The following is an 18,804-nucleotide window of genomic DNA, read 5'->3' on the forward strand; positions in this document are numbered from 1 at the left end:
TATCTTGATTATATTTATTTATGTAAATGTATATGTTTGTTTATATATATTTAAGTACATAAATAAGGACTGTGAAAAAAATAAGGACTGTGAGATGCCCCAGTTCACATATATATGTGTGTGTGTGTGTATAGATATATAGCTCCTTATAGGAAATCCTGTATTTCTTCACCAAAGGATAGTTCAAACAAGCAATCAACCCCATGTATGCGATCTGGTGGGCTGATAGTGCTATATTACAAGTTACAGTTGATTTCAACAAAAACTGTGAACAAGGCAAAGTTTGTTTCCAGGTAAATATCCCATCCTCACCTAATGCCAGGCAGAATTCTTAGATGGCCCCCATGAGCTCCACTGCGTGGTGATGCCTTTTGTGTAATCTTCTCTCCCTGAGTGTAGATAAGACCTGGGTCTTGCTTCTAGTCAATAGAATCTGGCAAAGGTGATGGATGCCACTCTCATGACTAAGTTAGGTTCCATAAGGCTTCGTCTTAGCAGACTGAAGTAAGTGATTGCCCTGCTGGCCCTGAAAAAGCAAACAGCCATATGGTGAACACCCTATGGAGGGGGCCTCGTGGCAGGGCGGCAAGCGCAGGCAGACCCGCAGACAGCCACAAGGAAATTAATTCTGCCAACATCTTCATCTTGGAAGCTGATTCCCAGCCATGCCTCCAGATAAAAACCCAGACTGGCTGACACCTTGATTGCAGTCTTGTGAGACAGAGCAGAGAATCCAGCTGCACCTGACTCACAGCAACTGTGAGGTAACAAATGTGTATGTTGCTTTAACCTGTTGGATTTGTGGTAACTGGTTACACAGCAACAGAAAATGAACACACCGGCCCCAGAAGCCCTGCACTTCTAGCACCCAAGCCCATACAGGCATTGCTCTTCTCTAATAGTATTTGTATCAGAATGAAAATGTGGACTTCTAGTGTCTTTTTCATCCTTATTTCCCCATGAATTCCTGCCAGGCATATCCCACCACACCGGCCTGAATTGTGCCATGCACATTACAATCTCTGGCTGAAATTTTGTTCAACCCTTTCAACCCAGAATCCCTCCCTTCCCACTTAATGCCTCATCCAGGAAACCTGCTCTTCTAGACCACCGGACCATTGCTTCCACCGCATTTTTTATTTGCATCTCTTTCTTGTCCTTGATTCATATATTACTATGTCTTTTCTGAGATCCTATTTTATGAAAGTGTTATTGAATATGAATTTCCTATATATTACAAGGAGCATATAAAATGAAGTTGTAAGTTTACTGAAATTCAGGATTCCACTTGTGCATAGCATACTGCTAGGAATACACTCCTCCGTATTTAAAATTCGTGTTACATGAAGCAGTCAGCCAGGTGTGGCTGGCCACTTACTGAGCCTCCCCATACAGCCAGACTTGAGAAGTCCATTGTTGCCCTCATCTCGCTGTGCTGCACTTTCCTTTACTGAAAATTGAATATAATGCTTTCTACCACAGTTATTTCAAAGACTAAATGAGACTAACGTGGGTGGCTGACACTTCATAGGTGGCTGAATCAGAATCCAGGTTGGCAAACCTTCCACGTGTAAAGGCTGTGCAGCCACAACAGTGGGTGGAATTATCACACGCAGGCCAATACTTCAAAGCGCTTGATGAAACTGAAGAAACGTGTGCACACAAAAGGCCAATTTAGGTAACCGTGTTTAAGTTTTACTTTCCTTTCTCAGCAGATATACGTGGAATGCCAGGCCAGCAACCGCCTTACAAATACTGACCGAGAGTGGGGAGGGATCTGAAGGAATGCGAGTAGGTCTTGCCAGGAAAAGAAGTTTGCTGCTTCTGAAATGTTTTGGTCTTAGCCACTGGCAGGACTGATCGATTGCAGCTAGCAAAGCGTTTTCTGAGCAGCCTGTCCAAGCATCTGTTTCTGTACTTCTGCACAACTGTTGCTCAGATTCACTCTTCCATTCGAAATGTCTTCGAAGAGCAAGAGAAAAAAACATCCAAGCCACCCTAAGTATCCTAATAGCTTCCAAGTCCTTTAAAGGAGGGTCCTTAACATTTCCCCTTACCCCCTGCCTAGGTTCAAACTTCAACTCCCAGGGTTCGCCCAAGTCCCTCCCCTTGCCCTGTCATCTAATGAATATGCAAATACAACATAATTGGCAGCCAATGGCGTGGGTTCTGGTCACATGGTGCCCATGGTAGGTGAGCGGACAGAAGTTGTGTGTCGGTGAACAGAGACAGCTCTCAGTCTGGGGCGAGCGCTTCAGTGAGCGTAGACGGATGCTAGGGCAGTAGTCCCTGCGGCGGCGGCGGCAGTAGTGGTGGCAGAAGAGAGGAAGGGGGAGGGCCCCGAGGGCTACACACACTCACACTTTCAAGTTCCCTTGGAGGGAGAGGAGGTGGGGCTGCAGAAAGAGGAGGCCAGGAGCAGTTCCATCCGTCCCGTCCCGTCTCCCCCTCTTCCTCTTGCTCCCTGCACCCTGGCTCTGCGAGAGTTGAGGGTTCGGGTGGCAGTAAGCGGCAGTGAGGGCAAGAGAGCCAGGAGAGTTGGGAGCGGAGCTAGGGGTGCGGGGGAAGATGCCCATCCTGCTGTTCCTCATAGACACGTCCGCCTCTATGAACCAGCGCACTGACCTGGGCACCTCCTATTTGGACATTGCCAAAGGCGCTGTGGAGTTATTCTTGAAGGTAAAGGGAGGGGAGGGGAGAGATGGGGACAGTTCCCGAGGGATGGGGGTGGTGGTGGATTTAGGTGCTTCTGTAACGTTGGTATCGCCCCCTCCTCCCTTCTTCCCTTCGCGGCCCCCTTCGTCATCCCTCGTCCCGCAGCTGCGCGCCCGGGACCCGGCCAGCCGCGGAGACAGGTACATGCTGGTCACCTACGATGAACCTCCGTACTGCATCAAGGTAAAGGGGCCATCCAGGGGGTGGGCCGGGCGGGAAGCGGTAGCAGGTCGGCGGGGGCTCCTTAGTCCCCGTGCCCCTCCCGAGGCGGTCCTGCGTCGCTCCGCGAGGCGGGCGGGGCGGGGTGGGGGCGAGGGCGGGGGGAGTGGTGCCTCCGGGGCTTCCGAGGAGCCGCGGCGCCAGGGGTCGGGGAGGGGGGCCGGGGAAGGAGCGGCCCCGGGGAGGAAGCGCAAGGGAGCCGGGCCGGTGGCGGCGACGAGCGCAGCCGCCTCGGAAGATGGCGGACATTTTGCTTTTGTATGAGCCGGAGAGGGAGACCGAGGGCGCTGCTGAGATGGAAAGGAGGGAGGGGAGGGAGGAGAGGGGAAGGAGGGCCGAGACCCGGAGGGAGGCTGTGGGCGGGCCCGCCCCTTCGGGGCGCACCGCGCGCGGCGGAGGCCGAGGGGCCGGGCGGAGCCGGCGACTCCGCCCCGAGGTGCTGCGGGCTAGGCGCGCGGGTTTTCCTGGAGCCCCGGCTCCTCCTCTGGCCCCTCCTCCCCCCCCCGCCCTTCGCCGCTTCTACCCACCGCCCCGCCTTCCTCCCGCCTCCCTCCCCTTCCTGCTGAGAGCGTGGCAGAGCCGGCCGCCGGCTTTCAAAGATTAGACTACTGCTTTTGCACTTCTGTGGTCTCTAACCCACCCCCACCCAATGGAAAATCCGTCCGCGGACCCAGCCTCCCAACCCCCAGACCCGGAGAAACTCTTTGCGCTTCTTCTCCGGAATCGGTTCGGTTAAACCCGGCTCTGTTACCTTAGCTACTGTTAGCGTTTCATTGGCGATTCCACCCAAGCCGCGACGGGCTGGGGCGGGGAGATGCTGAGTCGGAACCCGCGGGGACAGAGCTTTTTAGGGACCTGGCCTCCTATTTACATCATAAATTAGGTTTGTGTTAGTAGGGATTTGTCCAAGGAAAGAAAGGAAGGAAGGAGAGGACTCGGCTGCGCGCAGTTACAATAGTCAAATTCGATGGCTTGATCCACAGGGTTCTGACCTGCTGGAGGAATGTAGGGAGGACTTCACCTCCGTGAGGTAGTTAATTTACGTTCCTAATGGTGAGGCGATAAAGAACTGCTTGGCCTGCAGTGGCCCGATAAAATAGAACTCAGACTATTAAATCAACCTGCGTAAGAGTCCTGCTTGCACACTGAAATTTTAAAAATATATTACCATAATCCTTGACGTCTTTTGCTAGAAGGCCCTCTTTTCCTCAGAATTATCCTAATAGTGCCGAGGAGGCGCTGGATGTGCTGTAATCCGTTTCAGCCGAGTGAGGTGTTTAAAAGAATGGAACCTACTCAACTGAATAGTTGGCTAAAGAGAGCCTTCCTAAAGAAATAAAGTCAAACAGAGGCTTTACTTTTGTAACTCGAAGCTTCGGTTAACAGTTTGATTAGTAGGTTCTCCTTAAAACCCTTCTAATTTCGATGCTTTGTTTTCAGTTTTTGACTTATCTATTTAGAAAAATGAAGCAAGTAGACATCTTTAAAAATGCCATAAGCTTTTTTTAAACATGTCAGTTTCCTACACGGGTGTGACCATTTTTTCCACATAGAAAAGCAGATGTCTGTACATCCTAAGCCTGAAAGTCTACACCCTTTGAGTACTAATACAAATAAGAACCCACCGTTTGTAGTGTGGCCATTTGAAATCCTCCTTAATTTGAAGTAGTAAAAAGGATAAACTACAAAGCAGTGTGCCTTTTTTTTTCTTTAAAGGGATAACTCAACGTTTTCCTGGATGCCAAGACTCGTAGTTTAAAAATGGTTTTTGAGCTATAAAATTTTCATGGCAATATTTACAGCATCTTTGGAAAGGAAAAGGAAAGTTTGGCCCCACTCTTGACAACCATCATTACAGCTTTTTTACCTAGCATTGTAATCATAGTGTACATATTACTTTGAGTTCTGTCTTTCCCACCTATTTTGTCCTATAAATTATTGCGGGTGCCACATAGTCTTCATACTTAAAATTTTTAGTAACTGTGTAACTTACCCATGGTATTTTAGAGGCTTCAGATAGTTCTATGATCAGAGGGGAAAGGTTGGGTTTTGTTTTTCGTGGAAATTTCATTTGTTAGCTCTTTTTATCTTGCCATCTTGTACATTTTTTTCCTAAAGTAAAAAGCATTCTTCCAAGTTCAGTTTGCTTTTTTTCCTTATGCGGGGCAAGTACGAGAAGATGTTCTAATACTTTTCATTACTAACCTTAGTTTTCTTCTTTAGCCTTTTTGCTTTTCCAAAGTCATTCAGGCTTTTGATTTTAATCTTACATAACTCCATGTACTAGGAAATGTTTAATGATCCTAATGATGTTCTTGTCATTTTACTATCTGTAACTGAATTGCTAACGATAGGCCATATTTTGGTAGCATTTTCTTTCTCTGAGTCTCTTTCAGCCCCTCCCTCAGGCCCACCCCCAACCCTCCCCGCAGCCTGTGGTAACTATTTTGTTCTTTTGCTTTTAGGATCTAGCCATTTTGGAAAGTCTGAGACTTTAGAACATCTGGTGAATTTTTCTTAAAATTTAGTCTAATCTTTCACTTGCTAATAGCTGGAAGCCACAAATGTCTGTTTTCTGTCACACTGATTAACAAATAGGTCTTTATTTGATTGTCAGCAGGCATCTCAGCTCCTGCTTAAAACTGAGCTCCTCAGTCTGAGATACTTTCAGCAAAGTGATGTTAGATAGGGTTTTATTTGTAACTTATTTTTCTGCAGAATAACATGAAGTGTATTTTCATTTTCTCTCCAGTTGGAGGGTGTATCTCTTCTCTGCTTACTTATTTCTCACGTCTTGGTTATGTCCAACTCCAAACACTGCAAAAAAAATTTTTTTTCCTACTAGAAGATTGACTTCTATTGGTGTTGTAACAGGCATGCGTTGTGCATTTGGTTGGAAGGTTTTTTTTTTTTCCCTAATAGGCGTGGAACTATTCCCAGTATATCCACTTACAAGCTCTGACAATAAATCTTGTTGTGAAAAGTTACTGTGACTGGAATTTTTCACCAAAGTATACTATTGAGTGTGTGAATATAGTATTTCACCCGGGGCTTAGTAGCTTCTTGCTGCATACCCCTTAGGACATGGCTGTGTGCGCTTTTCAAATTCGTCATACCTGTTACTTACAGTCAGCTTGGCATGGATAGAATTAAGTTTGATATGGAGATCATATAAAAAGCACATGAAATGAAAGTATTTTGTGCTACATCTGCTTCAAGTGTGGCTTTGTAGACAGGTTTTATACATAGTGTCACAGTGTTAATACTACATTTATACAATGTATCTTTAGTGTACACAGCTAGGATGAAGCTGTTTAATATTTTAAAATTTCCAGCGTGTCCTTGTAAAACTAATACATGATTTTAAAAGTGGGGTGGATGGTTTTTTTTTTTCTTTGTATAATGGTTCTTAATAGCTTTGGCTGAGGTTCTGCTGTCTTGTATGTTTTGTTTTGCTATGAGTCATAATTTCCTTTTATTCAGTGAATAGCAGAGGTAAGCTTTTCACTACTACTAACTTTGAACAAGCTGAAGGCACCAAGAAGAAAGTGAGCCATGAGCCTGGAGCACATAATAATATAAGTTCAAAATAGTTTGATATTTGAAGCTACTTTCTTAAATTGATTGCCTTTTTATTGAAGGAAATGCTTTTTTTAAAAAAACATAAAACTGAGTCATTTTTCTAGAAATAGCTGAGACACATGTAAACATCGTGGACAGAAGTTTGGTGTTTTTTTTTATATATATAACTAGGAAGAGATGTTTCAAAGAAATATCCCAAGTCTGTAATTTGAAACAGAGAGCATTTGAAAAATTTCCCTTGAGAGATGCTTTTTCGCATCCTGTAGGCAGCCTTGCTTACTGGTATCTGCATGCCTTTGTCAACACGTATCAGCAAAAGACAGCATTTTGGCTTACAGATTTAGGAAGGAAACTGTGCTTTTTAAAAATGATCTGTGTTCCAAACATTTATTGGCATTTTAACTAAGGCTTAATTTTTCATATGCCCATTAGTATATTTTATGGGCCTTACTTGGAAAAGGAGTGGACTTTTAGGGGAGCCTTTCATTGTGATTGGAAGACAGGGAAGTGCTTTTGGGTCAAACAGTAGCAGCATGGTCTGTGAGAACTGTGTCAGGTTTGAGGCAATGGCAGGTGTGTTGAAAACTCAAAATGCCACAAAGGTGGTACATTGACTTTTATGATTCATTGTTTCTCCCCTGATCTTGCTTCCTTTTCACCTTTCTCACTGGCCGTCTGAAGCATGCGATGATAGTTATTTCAAAATAAATAGGGGGTAAGAAATCATCAACAGAATGAAAAGGCAACCTGCTGAATGGGAGAAAATCTTTGCAAATTATATATCTGATGAGGGGTTAATAGCCAAAATATATAAAGAACTCATATAACTCAATAGCAAAAAACCCAAGCAATCTCATTTTAAAAATGGCCAGAGGATCTGAATAGACATTTTTTTTTCAAAGAAGATATAGAGACAGACAACATGTACACAAAAAGATGCTCAGCAGTACTAATCATCAGGGAAACGCAAATAAAACCACAGTAAGATATCACCCCAGGCCTGTTAGAATAGATGTTGTCAAAAAGACAACAAAAAGAAGAGTTGGTGAGGATATGGAGAAAAGGGAACCTGCGTGCACTGTTGGTAGGAAAGTAAATTGGTGCAGCCACTATAGAAAACAGCACGAAGTTTCCTCAAAAAATTAAAAATAGAACTAACATACGATCCATCAACTATACCTCCAGGTATTTATCTGAAGGAAATGAAAACACTAACTTGAAAAGATATATGCACCCTCATGTTTATTGCAGCATATTTACAATGGCCAAGATAAGGAAACAACCTAAGTGTCCATTGATGTATAAATGGATAAAGAAAATGTGATGTGTACATACAATGGAATATTATTCAGTTATAAAAAAGAAGGAAATCTTGCTATTTGTGATGACATGGATGGACCTTGAGGGCACTATGCCAAGTGAAACAAGTCAGACAGAGAAAGACAATGATCTCACTTATATGTGGAATCTAATATAAAACAAAGCAAAAACAAAACAAGCTCATAGATACAGAGAACAGATTGGTGGTAGACAGAGGTGGGGGTTGGAGAGTGATCAAAGTGGGTGAAGGGGGTTCCAAGGTAGAAACCTCCAGGTATAAAACAAGCCATGGGGTATAATGTACAGCATTGTGACCATAGTTAATAAAACTATATTTTATATTTGAAAGTTTCTAAGAGTAAATCTTAAAAGTTCTCATCATAAGAAAAAAGAAAAAAATGTAACTTTGTATGGTGATGGATGTTAACCAGACTTACTGTGGTGATTTTTGCACTACATACAACTATCAGATCATTATGTTGAACACCTGAAACTAATACAATGTTATATATCAATTATACATAGACACATAAAAAGTAAATGCTTGCAGACTTTCATCCAACCTATGAATTAAATATAGTTTACTGAAAAGAATTTTAGGAATGAGATACTCTGACTGATAACTCTTCCTTTATATAAGAGTAGAAGATGGAGGAATTAGAACTTTAGTGAAAGCTTATGCAGATAACCCTTCATATATCTGCACTTTTGTTTGTTTGTTGTGTTGTTTTGCAGTGAATAAAATATTCCTTGTTGAAAGGAAGGAAGGAAGGAAGGAAGGAAGGAAGGAAGGAAAGAAAGAAAGAGAAAGAAAGAAAGAAAAAGAGAGAGGGAGGAAGGAAGGGATAAAGAAAGAAAGAAAGAAAGAAAGAAAGAAAGAAAGAAAGAAAGAAAGAAAGAAAGAAAGAAAGAAAGAAAGAAAGAAAGAAAGAAAGAAAGAGAAAGAGAGGGAGGAAGGAAGGGAGAAAGAAAGAAAGAAAGAAAGAAAGAAAGAAAGAAAGAAAGAAAGAAAGAAAGAAAGAAAGAAAGAAAGAAAGAAAGAGAGAAAGAAAGAAAGAAAGAAAGAAAGAGAAAGAAAGAGAAAGGAAAGGAAAGGAAAGGAAAGGAAAGGAAAGGAAAGGAAAGGAAGAAAAAGGGGAGAGTTATTGGTAGAAGACTAAATCTCTGGGCAAGGGAGTAAGTGCTATGTTCAGATTAGACACCAGCTGGGAGATGACTGGAGGGAGTGCTGACAAAGTTATGGAGTCCTGTGTGTTCTGTATCCTAAACCTCTCTTGTATCCATTAATTCTTACTTGCTCCTCCTTTGTTTCAGCTTTCATCATCCCTCAGCCGGACCACTGTTACAGCAACCACCCAGATGGTCTCCCTAATTCTGGTCTTGCTCTCCACTGACTCTTCACCCTCATTGCCACTAGACTGATTATTCTTAAAATAAGATAAAGTAAAAAAAAAAAAAAAAAAAAAAAAAAAAAGCATTCCCCTACTACAAATTCTTCAATGCCTCTGCATTGTATTTCAGAATTAACTCAACCTCCTTAGCCAGGCCTTTCCGACGTCATTCCATTCTCTTCTCCTGGACCTCAGGTTCCAGCCACAGTAAGAACTTAGCCCGTTGTCTCCAAACTCACTATGCCTCTTGCTTCTGTGCCGTTACATATGTTGTTCCCCCTGCCTGGGACACACTCACAGGTTGGCCTGATGTGCCTTAACTCTTCATTCTACATTCTCAACAGTCATCCTGCCCTTCTGCTCACCCAAACTCCAAACAGTGCAACAACTCCCACTGTGACCCCCTTAACACTTTGTCCAGACTTTAAGTCCAGCAATTAGTATGTTATATGGTGATTAGCAGTGTTCATGTAAGCCTCCCCAGCGTGAGCTCTTTAAGGACTCCACATTTGTATGCCAAATACCTAAGGGAGTACCTAGATTTTAGTAGCTACTCAAGCATTATGGAAATGTGTAAGCGATCCAGTCCCCCCTCCTCTCTCCCATTTCCACTGCTCTTCCCCAGAGGATGGTCACTTTAACAATTTGATGTGTTTAATGTTTGTTACAGCTAGCGTTTTCACTTAGGTTCAGGTTTATAACATGGTAGAACTGTATTTTTACAAGATCAAAGTATATGTGTTCCCTTTCTTTTGTTTATTGAAGTATAACCTATACATTGTAAAATACAACCATCTTAACAACTTGAGGCATTTTCATATCTTTATATATTAATGTAACCACCACCCCAGACTAAGATACAGAACATTTTCATCAACCCAGAAAATGCCTCTTGCTTCTTCTCGCAATCCCTTCTTCCTCCCCTGAAGGTAGATGTTGATCTGACTTTTATCACCATGGTAGTGATATGACCAAAATAGTGTTTCTGGAAGATAAGTCTGACAGTGGCTTGCAACTACTGCAATATAGGCTTTCAATGTACCATATGTTCATTGAGCACCCTCTGTGGACCTGGCTTCATTATAAGGGGCCTAAGGTGATACCAAGAAAGACTTGGCCCAACGGGAGATTGGAATAGTAAAAGATATGGTCCTAGTCATCAAGGATCTTGAGAATAGTCATTGGAAAAAGATGAGATGGAGAATGTGGATTAAGCTATGGGATCTGTCAAGAACAGTGGACTCTTAACCAATGGACTGGAGGGGAGGGAGGGAGGATGGATAGGGCACAGTGACAATTCAGTTTATCCAGTCACAATTGCAACTAGTTGGGACTGAATCACAAAAGGGCTTTGAAACGGACAAGCCAGAGTTTGTGCCTTTCTCCTGGGATGAAGAGCCAGGAGGCGGATTTGCAGAGGGATAGGGTGAGGCTTGTGGTCTGTATGCTTATTTGGTTAGTAGGCAGAAGCATATGTTGAGGTGGGCGGGGGAAAGGGAATAATAAAAGGTGGGGGAAGCTGAAAATATGTAGTTGAAATTGCCCAGTTTTGCCTGAGTTCTGGCCACTTGAGAGCTTTTGACCTTGAGGTTGCGATGAGGGGTAGGAGAGATGGCAGAAGGGCAGGGCACACGTAAGGAAAAGGGCAAATATTGTCCTTTTCAGTTTGTCTTTGGTTCAGGAAGATAACTAGAGCTGCTCAGAAGACAGGGTTCTCAGTTTCAGAGTGTTCCAACGAAGCAGCTGTTGCACATCTCAGGGAGAAATGTGCTTTCCAGAGAAGGGCAGGATTGAAGGACCCTTTGTATGAGGGGAGGGAGGACAGGGATGAAGAAGGGAACCAACTGGTTTAAGTCAAGTACTTAAACGAAAAACTCTTTGTAAACATGGCTTCCCGTCCCCTTTTACCGAGAGTGTAAATGAGAGATCCAGGCAGTCCCATTGTGTGCCTATTGCAAGCTTGGAACACACTATCTCCTGGATACAATGTTCTAAATGGTGATTAGGTTCCCAGACTTTCCTCCCCAGGAAAGCCTATTTAACCCTTAATGTCACTTAGCCATAGAACTATTGTGTTTGCTATTGTTTCCACTGGGAAATAGATTAGGGTTTCCAAGGTGATTTGTTAAAAACACATCCTTTCCCCCCTTCTTCCTCACAACTCCAGGTGAACTAGTGGTCCCAGAGACGAGTGGGGACACTATAAGAGCTCCAGCAAGGAGGGTGAAGGGCTGAGGTGGCAGTGAGGGTATGCATGGCTCTTCAAATATACCAGTCATTCATATTTCAAGTTGGCTGTATTTGCACTGTTCAGTACAGCATCCTCTAGCCACGGGTGGTTATTGAGCCCTTGAAAAGGTGGCTCGTTTGAATTAAGATGTGCTATAAGTGCACTGGATTTTGAAGACTTAGTACAAAAGTATAAAATATCTCAACAGTTTTTATGTTGATTACAAGTTTAAATAATTTTTGATATATTAGGTTAAATTAAATAATTATTCTCACTTGTTTCTATTTTTAATGTGGCTATTTGAATATATAAAATTACATATGTGCCTTGCACTATATTTCTATTAGATAGCAGTGTCAGCTTATATTTTTTCTTAAGATGTTTAGGATGTTCATATCCTAGAGATTGTTTCTGAAGGAGGGTCCTCTCTCTCAAAGGTTCTGTTTAAAATGAACACCGCCATAATGGAGTCATTTGTGCATGAAAGGTTATCATACAGTTCAGAGTTGATGGGTTGATAACCCTTGGCCCTGAGGCAAAAATATGAAAGCATCCCGTTCTTGTTTGCATTGAAAGCCAGTTTGGTTGCTTTGACTTTTGGATGCAGTTGGTGATCCAACTGGTTGGGCTAGAAGTTTTTTTCCTGGGCTAAGTACAAAAGAATATATATGTGAACTCCTAATGTAACTACAGTAATTTAGAATTCTGTTTGTAACATGCTCACCAGTGGCACAAAATATTCTATGCATTTAGTGTTATTAGAAATATGTAACATATCCCATATTAGATTTACATGGCTACTTGGCCCAAGAATTCCCAGGAACAGTATTCATCCAGAAAAGTAGGATAAAGGATAAATTCTTTAACTTGGCATCGTGTAAAACCTAAGAAACAAAGAGGGGTTTGTGTCACTGCTCTTATTGAAGGCTTTCTTGAGGTTCCCTAGCAAAGCCCTTGTCTTATATCATGGGAAGTCATCAGTAGCATTAAAAGGAGGGGGGAGGTCCAAGAGAAGCCATGGGAAGGCTCCCATGATTATAACTTTCTCTAAGCTCAGTCCTCCTAAGGGAGATTACAGGACTGGTGATGTTATTTTTTGTTACTGTAATGGCTCCCATTTAAGGAATAAATGCCAGTGTCTAATTCTGAGGCTGGCTGAAAGTACGGATGTGCTGGTGAATAGCATGTGTGCGATGTGGAACCATTTTATAGCCTAGTTTTGGATCCTCCTAAAACCTGTCTTGTAGTCAAAGGTGTTATCTGGATTTTACAGATGAGATTTGACATATCTACTTCCTTACAATAATGAACAATAATATAATAGCTTTCTAATAATAGCAGCTGACATTTATTGAGTAATGCTTATGTACAGGGCAATGTGCCAATGAATGTACAGTGCCTGTTTCATTTATCTTCGCAACCAACTCATCCCCACTTAACAGATAAGGAAACTGGGGCCCAGAGAGGTTAAGTAACACGACTGAAGAGTAACCCAGGTCTGTCTCTATTTTCAGAGTCTTAAGTAATGAGCCACTTTACTTTTCCTATCAATCATGGTAGGACATTCTTTTTAATAACTTCTCAGTTGTCTTTTCTCATTATGATATATGTCCTGGAATCATGTTTTCACAGCAAATTATCTATTAATAATTATGCTATTATTTAAAGTTGCTTTTGATATAACTGTTTGGTATTAGAGCAAGCACTCAATGAAAGAAAATTATTACTTCTTGTGTTACCATTTTTATTATTTCTCTGACTTTTTTCAGGTGAATATCATGGTGTATTGTTTGTGCAGCACTTTGGTCTTTGATGTCCCACAGTTATGCCCCTACTCAGGGAAAGATGTGGAGTTGTTGGAAGTCTCAGTTGACAGAGCTTGAGATAGACTATTGTCTGTATGTGTGAGGGAGTAGAGGCTGAGGACCTCGGCCGAGGCCGAGTAGGCCCTGTAGGAAGAATGGTGGGCTTGAAAAAGCAACAGGGTGGTCTTCGGCTACCTAGTGGTCTCCAGAAACTGATATGTCATCTTCACTTCATCAATTTCCTGGTAAATGTTTTTCTTGTAGGGAAAAAAAGACATTCAGTGTACTCCACAGTAGCCATTTAGTTTCTTTTTTAAAAAAATTTAATTCATTTTTTAAACGGAGGTACTGAGGATTTAACCCAGAACCTCCTGCATGCTAAACATATGCTCTACCACTGAGCTATACCCTCCCTCACCATTTAGTTTCTTTTAATCCACAACCTGTGGGAGAGGCAGAAGTGGTTTTGTAAAAGGCCTAAATGTACCATATCGCTTTCGCCGAGTTTTTTTTTTATCAGCCTCTGCCTGATCTAATGGTGCCTCATCTAATGGTGTAGTCTTCATTTCATCCAGATCCCCCATTCTCCTCAAGCCACACCCCTGCCGTAACCAGATAGCTTTTTATTTCTTCCTGCTTAGTTAGCTTGGTAAGGGATGAGAATTTCAGAGGATGGGAGGTGCTACCAACTCAGCCACTGGGGTCTTAACCAGAGAAAAGTTACGTGAAGACTTTTGTGCTGATGTGCCAGATGTGCTGTTGTGCCAGAAAAAGTACACTCCTGTATCTTAAACTATATTTGCCTGATTAATGGCACTTGCTCTTTCGTTAGTTATATCATGCCCTGTAGGTCGACTAGTTCAGTAAACTTAGTCCTAAGAGCCAGACTCTGGACTTGAGTGTCACTGAGCAAAAAACTCAAAACATTTGTTTGTGCAAGTAGGGAGTGGTACTATTGAGGAAAGTAAATATAGTGGATTAAGGTCTTAGGATTTACTATATAGCTACTTGGGCTAATTTACTAATGTTTATTCTTTTTGTCCTTGCTTATATTTGAAACTGTTAATGGTCTTTCCTTCAAGAAACTTACCACCCCCTATATTCTGTTTCTCCACCCCTCTCTCTGATAATCCATTCCCTGTCTTCCTAATTCTTTTCCATGGTGAATGCGTCCTACCTCATTCATGGTTCCACATATTCCTTCTCTATTCTCCATCTTTAGCTTCTCACCCAGGCATCTCTAGCTGACTACGGGAAATCTCCACTTGCCTGTTTAGCTTGCCATTAGCTCATAGCACGTCAATTATGGCACGTCCTTATGGATCGAAAACCTATCCCCTCTTTCATATTCCCCATCTTTCAGTCACCCAGGATTGCAAGATGGACATTATTCAGCTTTAATCATGTACTTCCATCTTCTTCTAAGGCCTGTCCCTTTGAAATGCCCCTTACGTATGTTCCTCCAACTCAATCTCTGCTGCCTCAGTCCAGCTGCTGACTTTCATGCTTTGGCCACTATAACAACCTTCTTACATAGTCTCTCAAGTCCTACCAAATTCCTGCTCTCCACCCCAGCAAGTGCTAACTTTCTAAAAAAGCTGGTTTCATCCTATCACTCCACAAGCCTTCAAAGACACCCCAGCACCCATGGAATCAAGTCAGAATTGCTCAGCCTGCCATTCTGAGCTCTCTAGGCTCTGCTCCATGTGTCTGCATAAGGGTCTTTCCTATCCGTTCCCCACAGAAGCCCTGCACTCCAGCCAGACCTCTCTCTTCCGTCCCCCGAGTTCGTCTCCCCATTCCTGATGAACATCCCCATTCCCTTAGAACTTCAGTTAACCAGAGCCAGGGGAGCTGGAGGCCCGGGGGAGGAGAGAAAATGAACTGAAAGCATGCCAGTAAGGGTGGGACTTAAGGGGGAGGATGTGACAGAAGTTGCTTTAAATGCTATTATAATGTTGAGAAGTTGCAGAAGGAAGGGGAGGGGGGCTGGAGTCTGACCTTTAGTGGTTGATTAGCCTGAACTAGAGCAAGATGTTTTGATTTAAATTGGCCTTGAGTTGCCTGGAAGCCCTGCTGTTTAATCAGAAGCCCCAGTCTCTGCGTGTGTCTCTGTGGAAGGAAGCCAGAGTAACTAGACAGTAGACAGTAGGATTCTAGGGAGAATTATCTAGCCTTTAATACAGCCGTGACATTGGAAAGTTGGGGTCCGTCCTGCAGTATTTCTTGTAGGAGAATGGGGAAGAAGTTTGGAGCAAAGTGCTTCATTTTTCTTAAAAGCTTACCTATGTGCATGTAGACACTGTAAACTCCATTTCATAGTGATGGTTTTGAGCTATATGTTAGAAATCAACTTAAAGTACCTAGTATTCCTAGGTACTTTAATAAAAATTAGGTTTTAAAAAGTGGTCACAGTGAAGCCTGTCTGGTAGATCACACCATCCACGGTCAGGTGAGTCTAGCAAGTTGTATTTCTTTAGCCCCTCTGTAAGGAGTGCTGGACTGGGAGGCAGAGACCAGGGTTCTTAGCCACAGTCTGCAGCTGATTAGATGGACACATGACCCCGGGCAAGTCACTTAGCCTTTTAAGGTGTCAGTTTTCTTATCTGTAAAATGAAGGGATTAGACTAGATTATTTCTACTATTCCTTCTCAATAAGTCCCAGAGAGAATTGTGTAACTAAAAGGCAGGAAATGGAATAATTCAGGTGTGAAAGTCATTGTGATATCAAAACCACTTTAAATTTTAGAAAGCGGTTCCTATAGGTGCTGATGTGCTGTATCGCACACCTACTGGTTAAAGTGGTGTGCGTTACCCCATCTTATCGGTAAATGTCACTTCATTTTATTGAAGTCGTTTCTATTTGCTGCCAACAGTTTAATGTTCATAACAGATTTCTAGCAATGGTTACCTCTGAAGAGTGGAACTGAGAGTTTGGTGAAGAAATAGACTAACTTTGTATTTCTGTTGGGATTTTTGAACAATGCATGTGCATTACTTTTATAATGTAAACAACAGCTCATAACATTTTTTTGAGAGAATTTTTAAAAAAAGAGTTAGTCTGCAGGAAAGAGATGCCATCTAATCTTTAGAAAGTAAGAAACGGCCAGTCTCCCATCTCCTCTGCTCAACTCCTTCTGTGATGTTTGGATGACTTAGTCAGACTCCTATCCTTGTTTATTTTTCCAAGGCCACTTTTGTTGATTTTTATCTTGTATATGTGTTCATAAAAATGTCTCCTATCAGAACCCCAAATCTAAACAACTCAACATGTGATCTGCACATTAGCAGTTTTTGTTTGTTTGTTTGGTTTGACTTGGATTGGTTTTTTCTGCTACTGGATATTGGTCAATAGCCACAGTTGAAATGGACTGGGCGTGAAAGGAAATGTAACATTTATACCTGACTGAGTTTGGTAATTTCTTTGCAACTCTATGGTATTTTTCTTTCAGTAACAGTCCAACTGGCTCTTGGACAGAGGAGAAAATTTGGTTTCTACATGTTAGCATCCTCTGGTGAAGATCAAATTTCTTTTGATCTTATGCTTTCACATGAACTCTGAGAGGTGTGCTGCTTCATAATTTTATCCTAATTCCCTGGGGTAAGAATTGAAAAGTCATAAAAAAAACTTTGCAGATATTTTAGACTAATCCTTGTGATTGTTAATCCTCTAAAAAAACAAAACAAAACAAAAAAAACCCTCATACTAGGTATCTTAAAGAGACCAGTAATGCAAAATGGCAAACTTTGGGAAGGTGGAATCAAACTAAATCATTTCTGTGCCCAGTTTACTTGAAAATACGTGGTTATGAGAGTCTTTAACTATCCACTGAATAAATAGTTCAGTGGGCTACAAACTGTCAAATAAGTTTCTGCAATATAATGGGGGTCAATTTCTAAGAACTTTTTTTAAAAAGTAGAAGACTCAAGTAAGCTACATTTCTTTTGTGTCTTGGCTGGTAGTATTTCCTGGAGCTTGTGGATGAAAATTGGTGGACCAAACCACAGAATGATAGCATTCAGAGTTCTCTGAGAGAAAGTTGATGTAATCAAATAAAATGGACTTTGAGCATCTTGACAAGTTCAGGACACTAAGAAGTGCCCCTGGGAAAGTAACTTTGAAAAAAGGAATCTAAGAGAACTGGATAGTCTTAAAACAAGTAATTTTATTAGAAAAAGCTATCTTCGTACACATAAAACCCAGAATAATAGAATGTTTCCTTTGAACCTAGAAGTGTATCAGTACCTTGAGTCAAGTGAGAAAGTCACAAAAAAAGTGAAATCAGGCTGAATTGCTAGAGTATTAAGGCAAAAAAATTGTCTCAATATTGGCTTGGAAAATATAGCACAAGAAGAGAGTTTTAAAAGGTGATACAAGAAGCAAGACACTTCTATTCTTTCAATGATACAGCATCTTCCTACTGTGTATTTCACAATTTTAACAACCTCCTTTATAGGTGCACTAGCTGTAAACACAATTGAAAAAAAAACCATTTGAACATATTAAAGTGTTTGGCTGTTACAGTGTTCTGTTTACATAAGAGGGCAAGTAAACTTTGTCTTATATTTATCAGAACTGGAGTCCATTTAGTTGTGAAAAGAAAATTCTTGAAGTTGAAAACTTTTAACCAGTACAAATATTCCATATAAGGCTAAGGGCAAAGACCAAGGGAAAAGTCATTTGTCTTCTCAGGAGACAGAGTTGATTGGAAAAGCAGGGCTTCTTATTTTTCATGTTCCACTGGTCCCACTGGTCAGTTTACCAACATAAGAACAGTTTGTGATGACAAAGATGATAGAATGTTAAATTGGAGAAGAAGGTTAAATTGGCTGAAAAATGCTGTTGAAATTGATTTATTCAGATTGTCTGGGTTGTTGCAGAGCAAGTTTCTCCCAAACTTGTGGAGAGCAGATGGAAAAAGGGAAATAGTTTATCTTTCAATGAGAGAAATGATAGCCCGGCTAAATTTAGACTCTGGCTTTAACTTGCAACATCTGGGAAAATACTCAAATCTGTTAATCATCTCATTTGTAACCACCTAGAAGAAGAGCCCAAGGTTCAGGATAGCCCTCTGTATGGGTTTATGAAGGGCCAATATTACCAGGCTGATTTCATTTCCTTTAATACAAAATAAAAAGTCTTGTCAAGGAGAAGGAAACATGTTATTTTCTCTCTGGAATCCAGCAAGTTCTTTTATTCACTGTGAAGGGCTTGCTAACAAGCTAGGAAGCCTTGGGCTGAATTGAACTCTCTTCAGGAGAGAGACCAAATAGGCTTTCAAGGGAGTGTGCCCAAAATGGGTTAGCGCAGTGGCTCAGCACCAAGTCAGAGGGACAGAGCAAGTGCTGCCCTTCCAGTGAGAGTTTCTCTCACTGCTGTGTGAGACAGCCCAGCTTGTGACCATCTATAGTCTGGAAGGATTATTTTTGCTTTTTGAAATAATTCCCTGCCGTTCCCTTTCCGTAGCTGTCACTCTGGAGAATTTTAATTATTCAACTGTTTTTTGATTTACAAATATTCAATTTACCTGGTTTTTAAGGG

At 41.7% G+C, this 18,804-nt stretch overlaps 1 protein-coding gene across 8 annotated transcripts in view; it reads left to right on the forward strand.

Moving 5' to 3' along the window:
- The first annotated feature begins 2,190 nt into the window (after window positions 1-2,190).
- INTS6L (integrator complex subunit 6 like) overlaps window positions 2,191-18,804 on the forward strand; it is a 51,956-nt gene continuing 35,342 nt past the window's right edge. For 3 of the 8 annotated variants that reach the window (XR_012504859.1, XM_045512855.2, XM_045512856.2), the window contains exons 1-2: window positions 2,191-2,679; window positions 2,821-2,898. Coding sequence is in view for 7 of the 8 variants with exons in the window: in XM_045512855.2 (XP_045368811.2) it covers window positions 2,569-2,679; window positions 2,821-2,898 (189 nt within the window). In the remaining variant the exon portion in view is untranslated. The remainder of the gene's footprint in view (window positions 2,680-2,820; window positions 2,899-18,804) is intronic. The other 5 variants (XM_010950001.3, XM_045512858.2, XM_045512857.2 and 2 more) reach the window with 3 other exon arrangements.

Source organism: Camelus bactrianus, chromosome X (genome assembly GCF_048773025.1).
Source record: "Camelus bactrianus isolate YW-2024 breed Bactrian camel chromosome X, ASM4877302v1, whole genome shotgun sequence".
Taxonomy (NCBI): Eukaryota; Metazoa; Chordata; class Mammalia; order Artiodactyla; family Camelidae; genus Camelus; species Camelus bactrianus.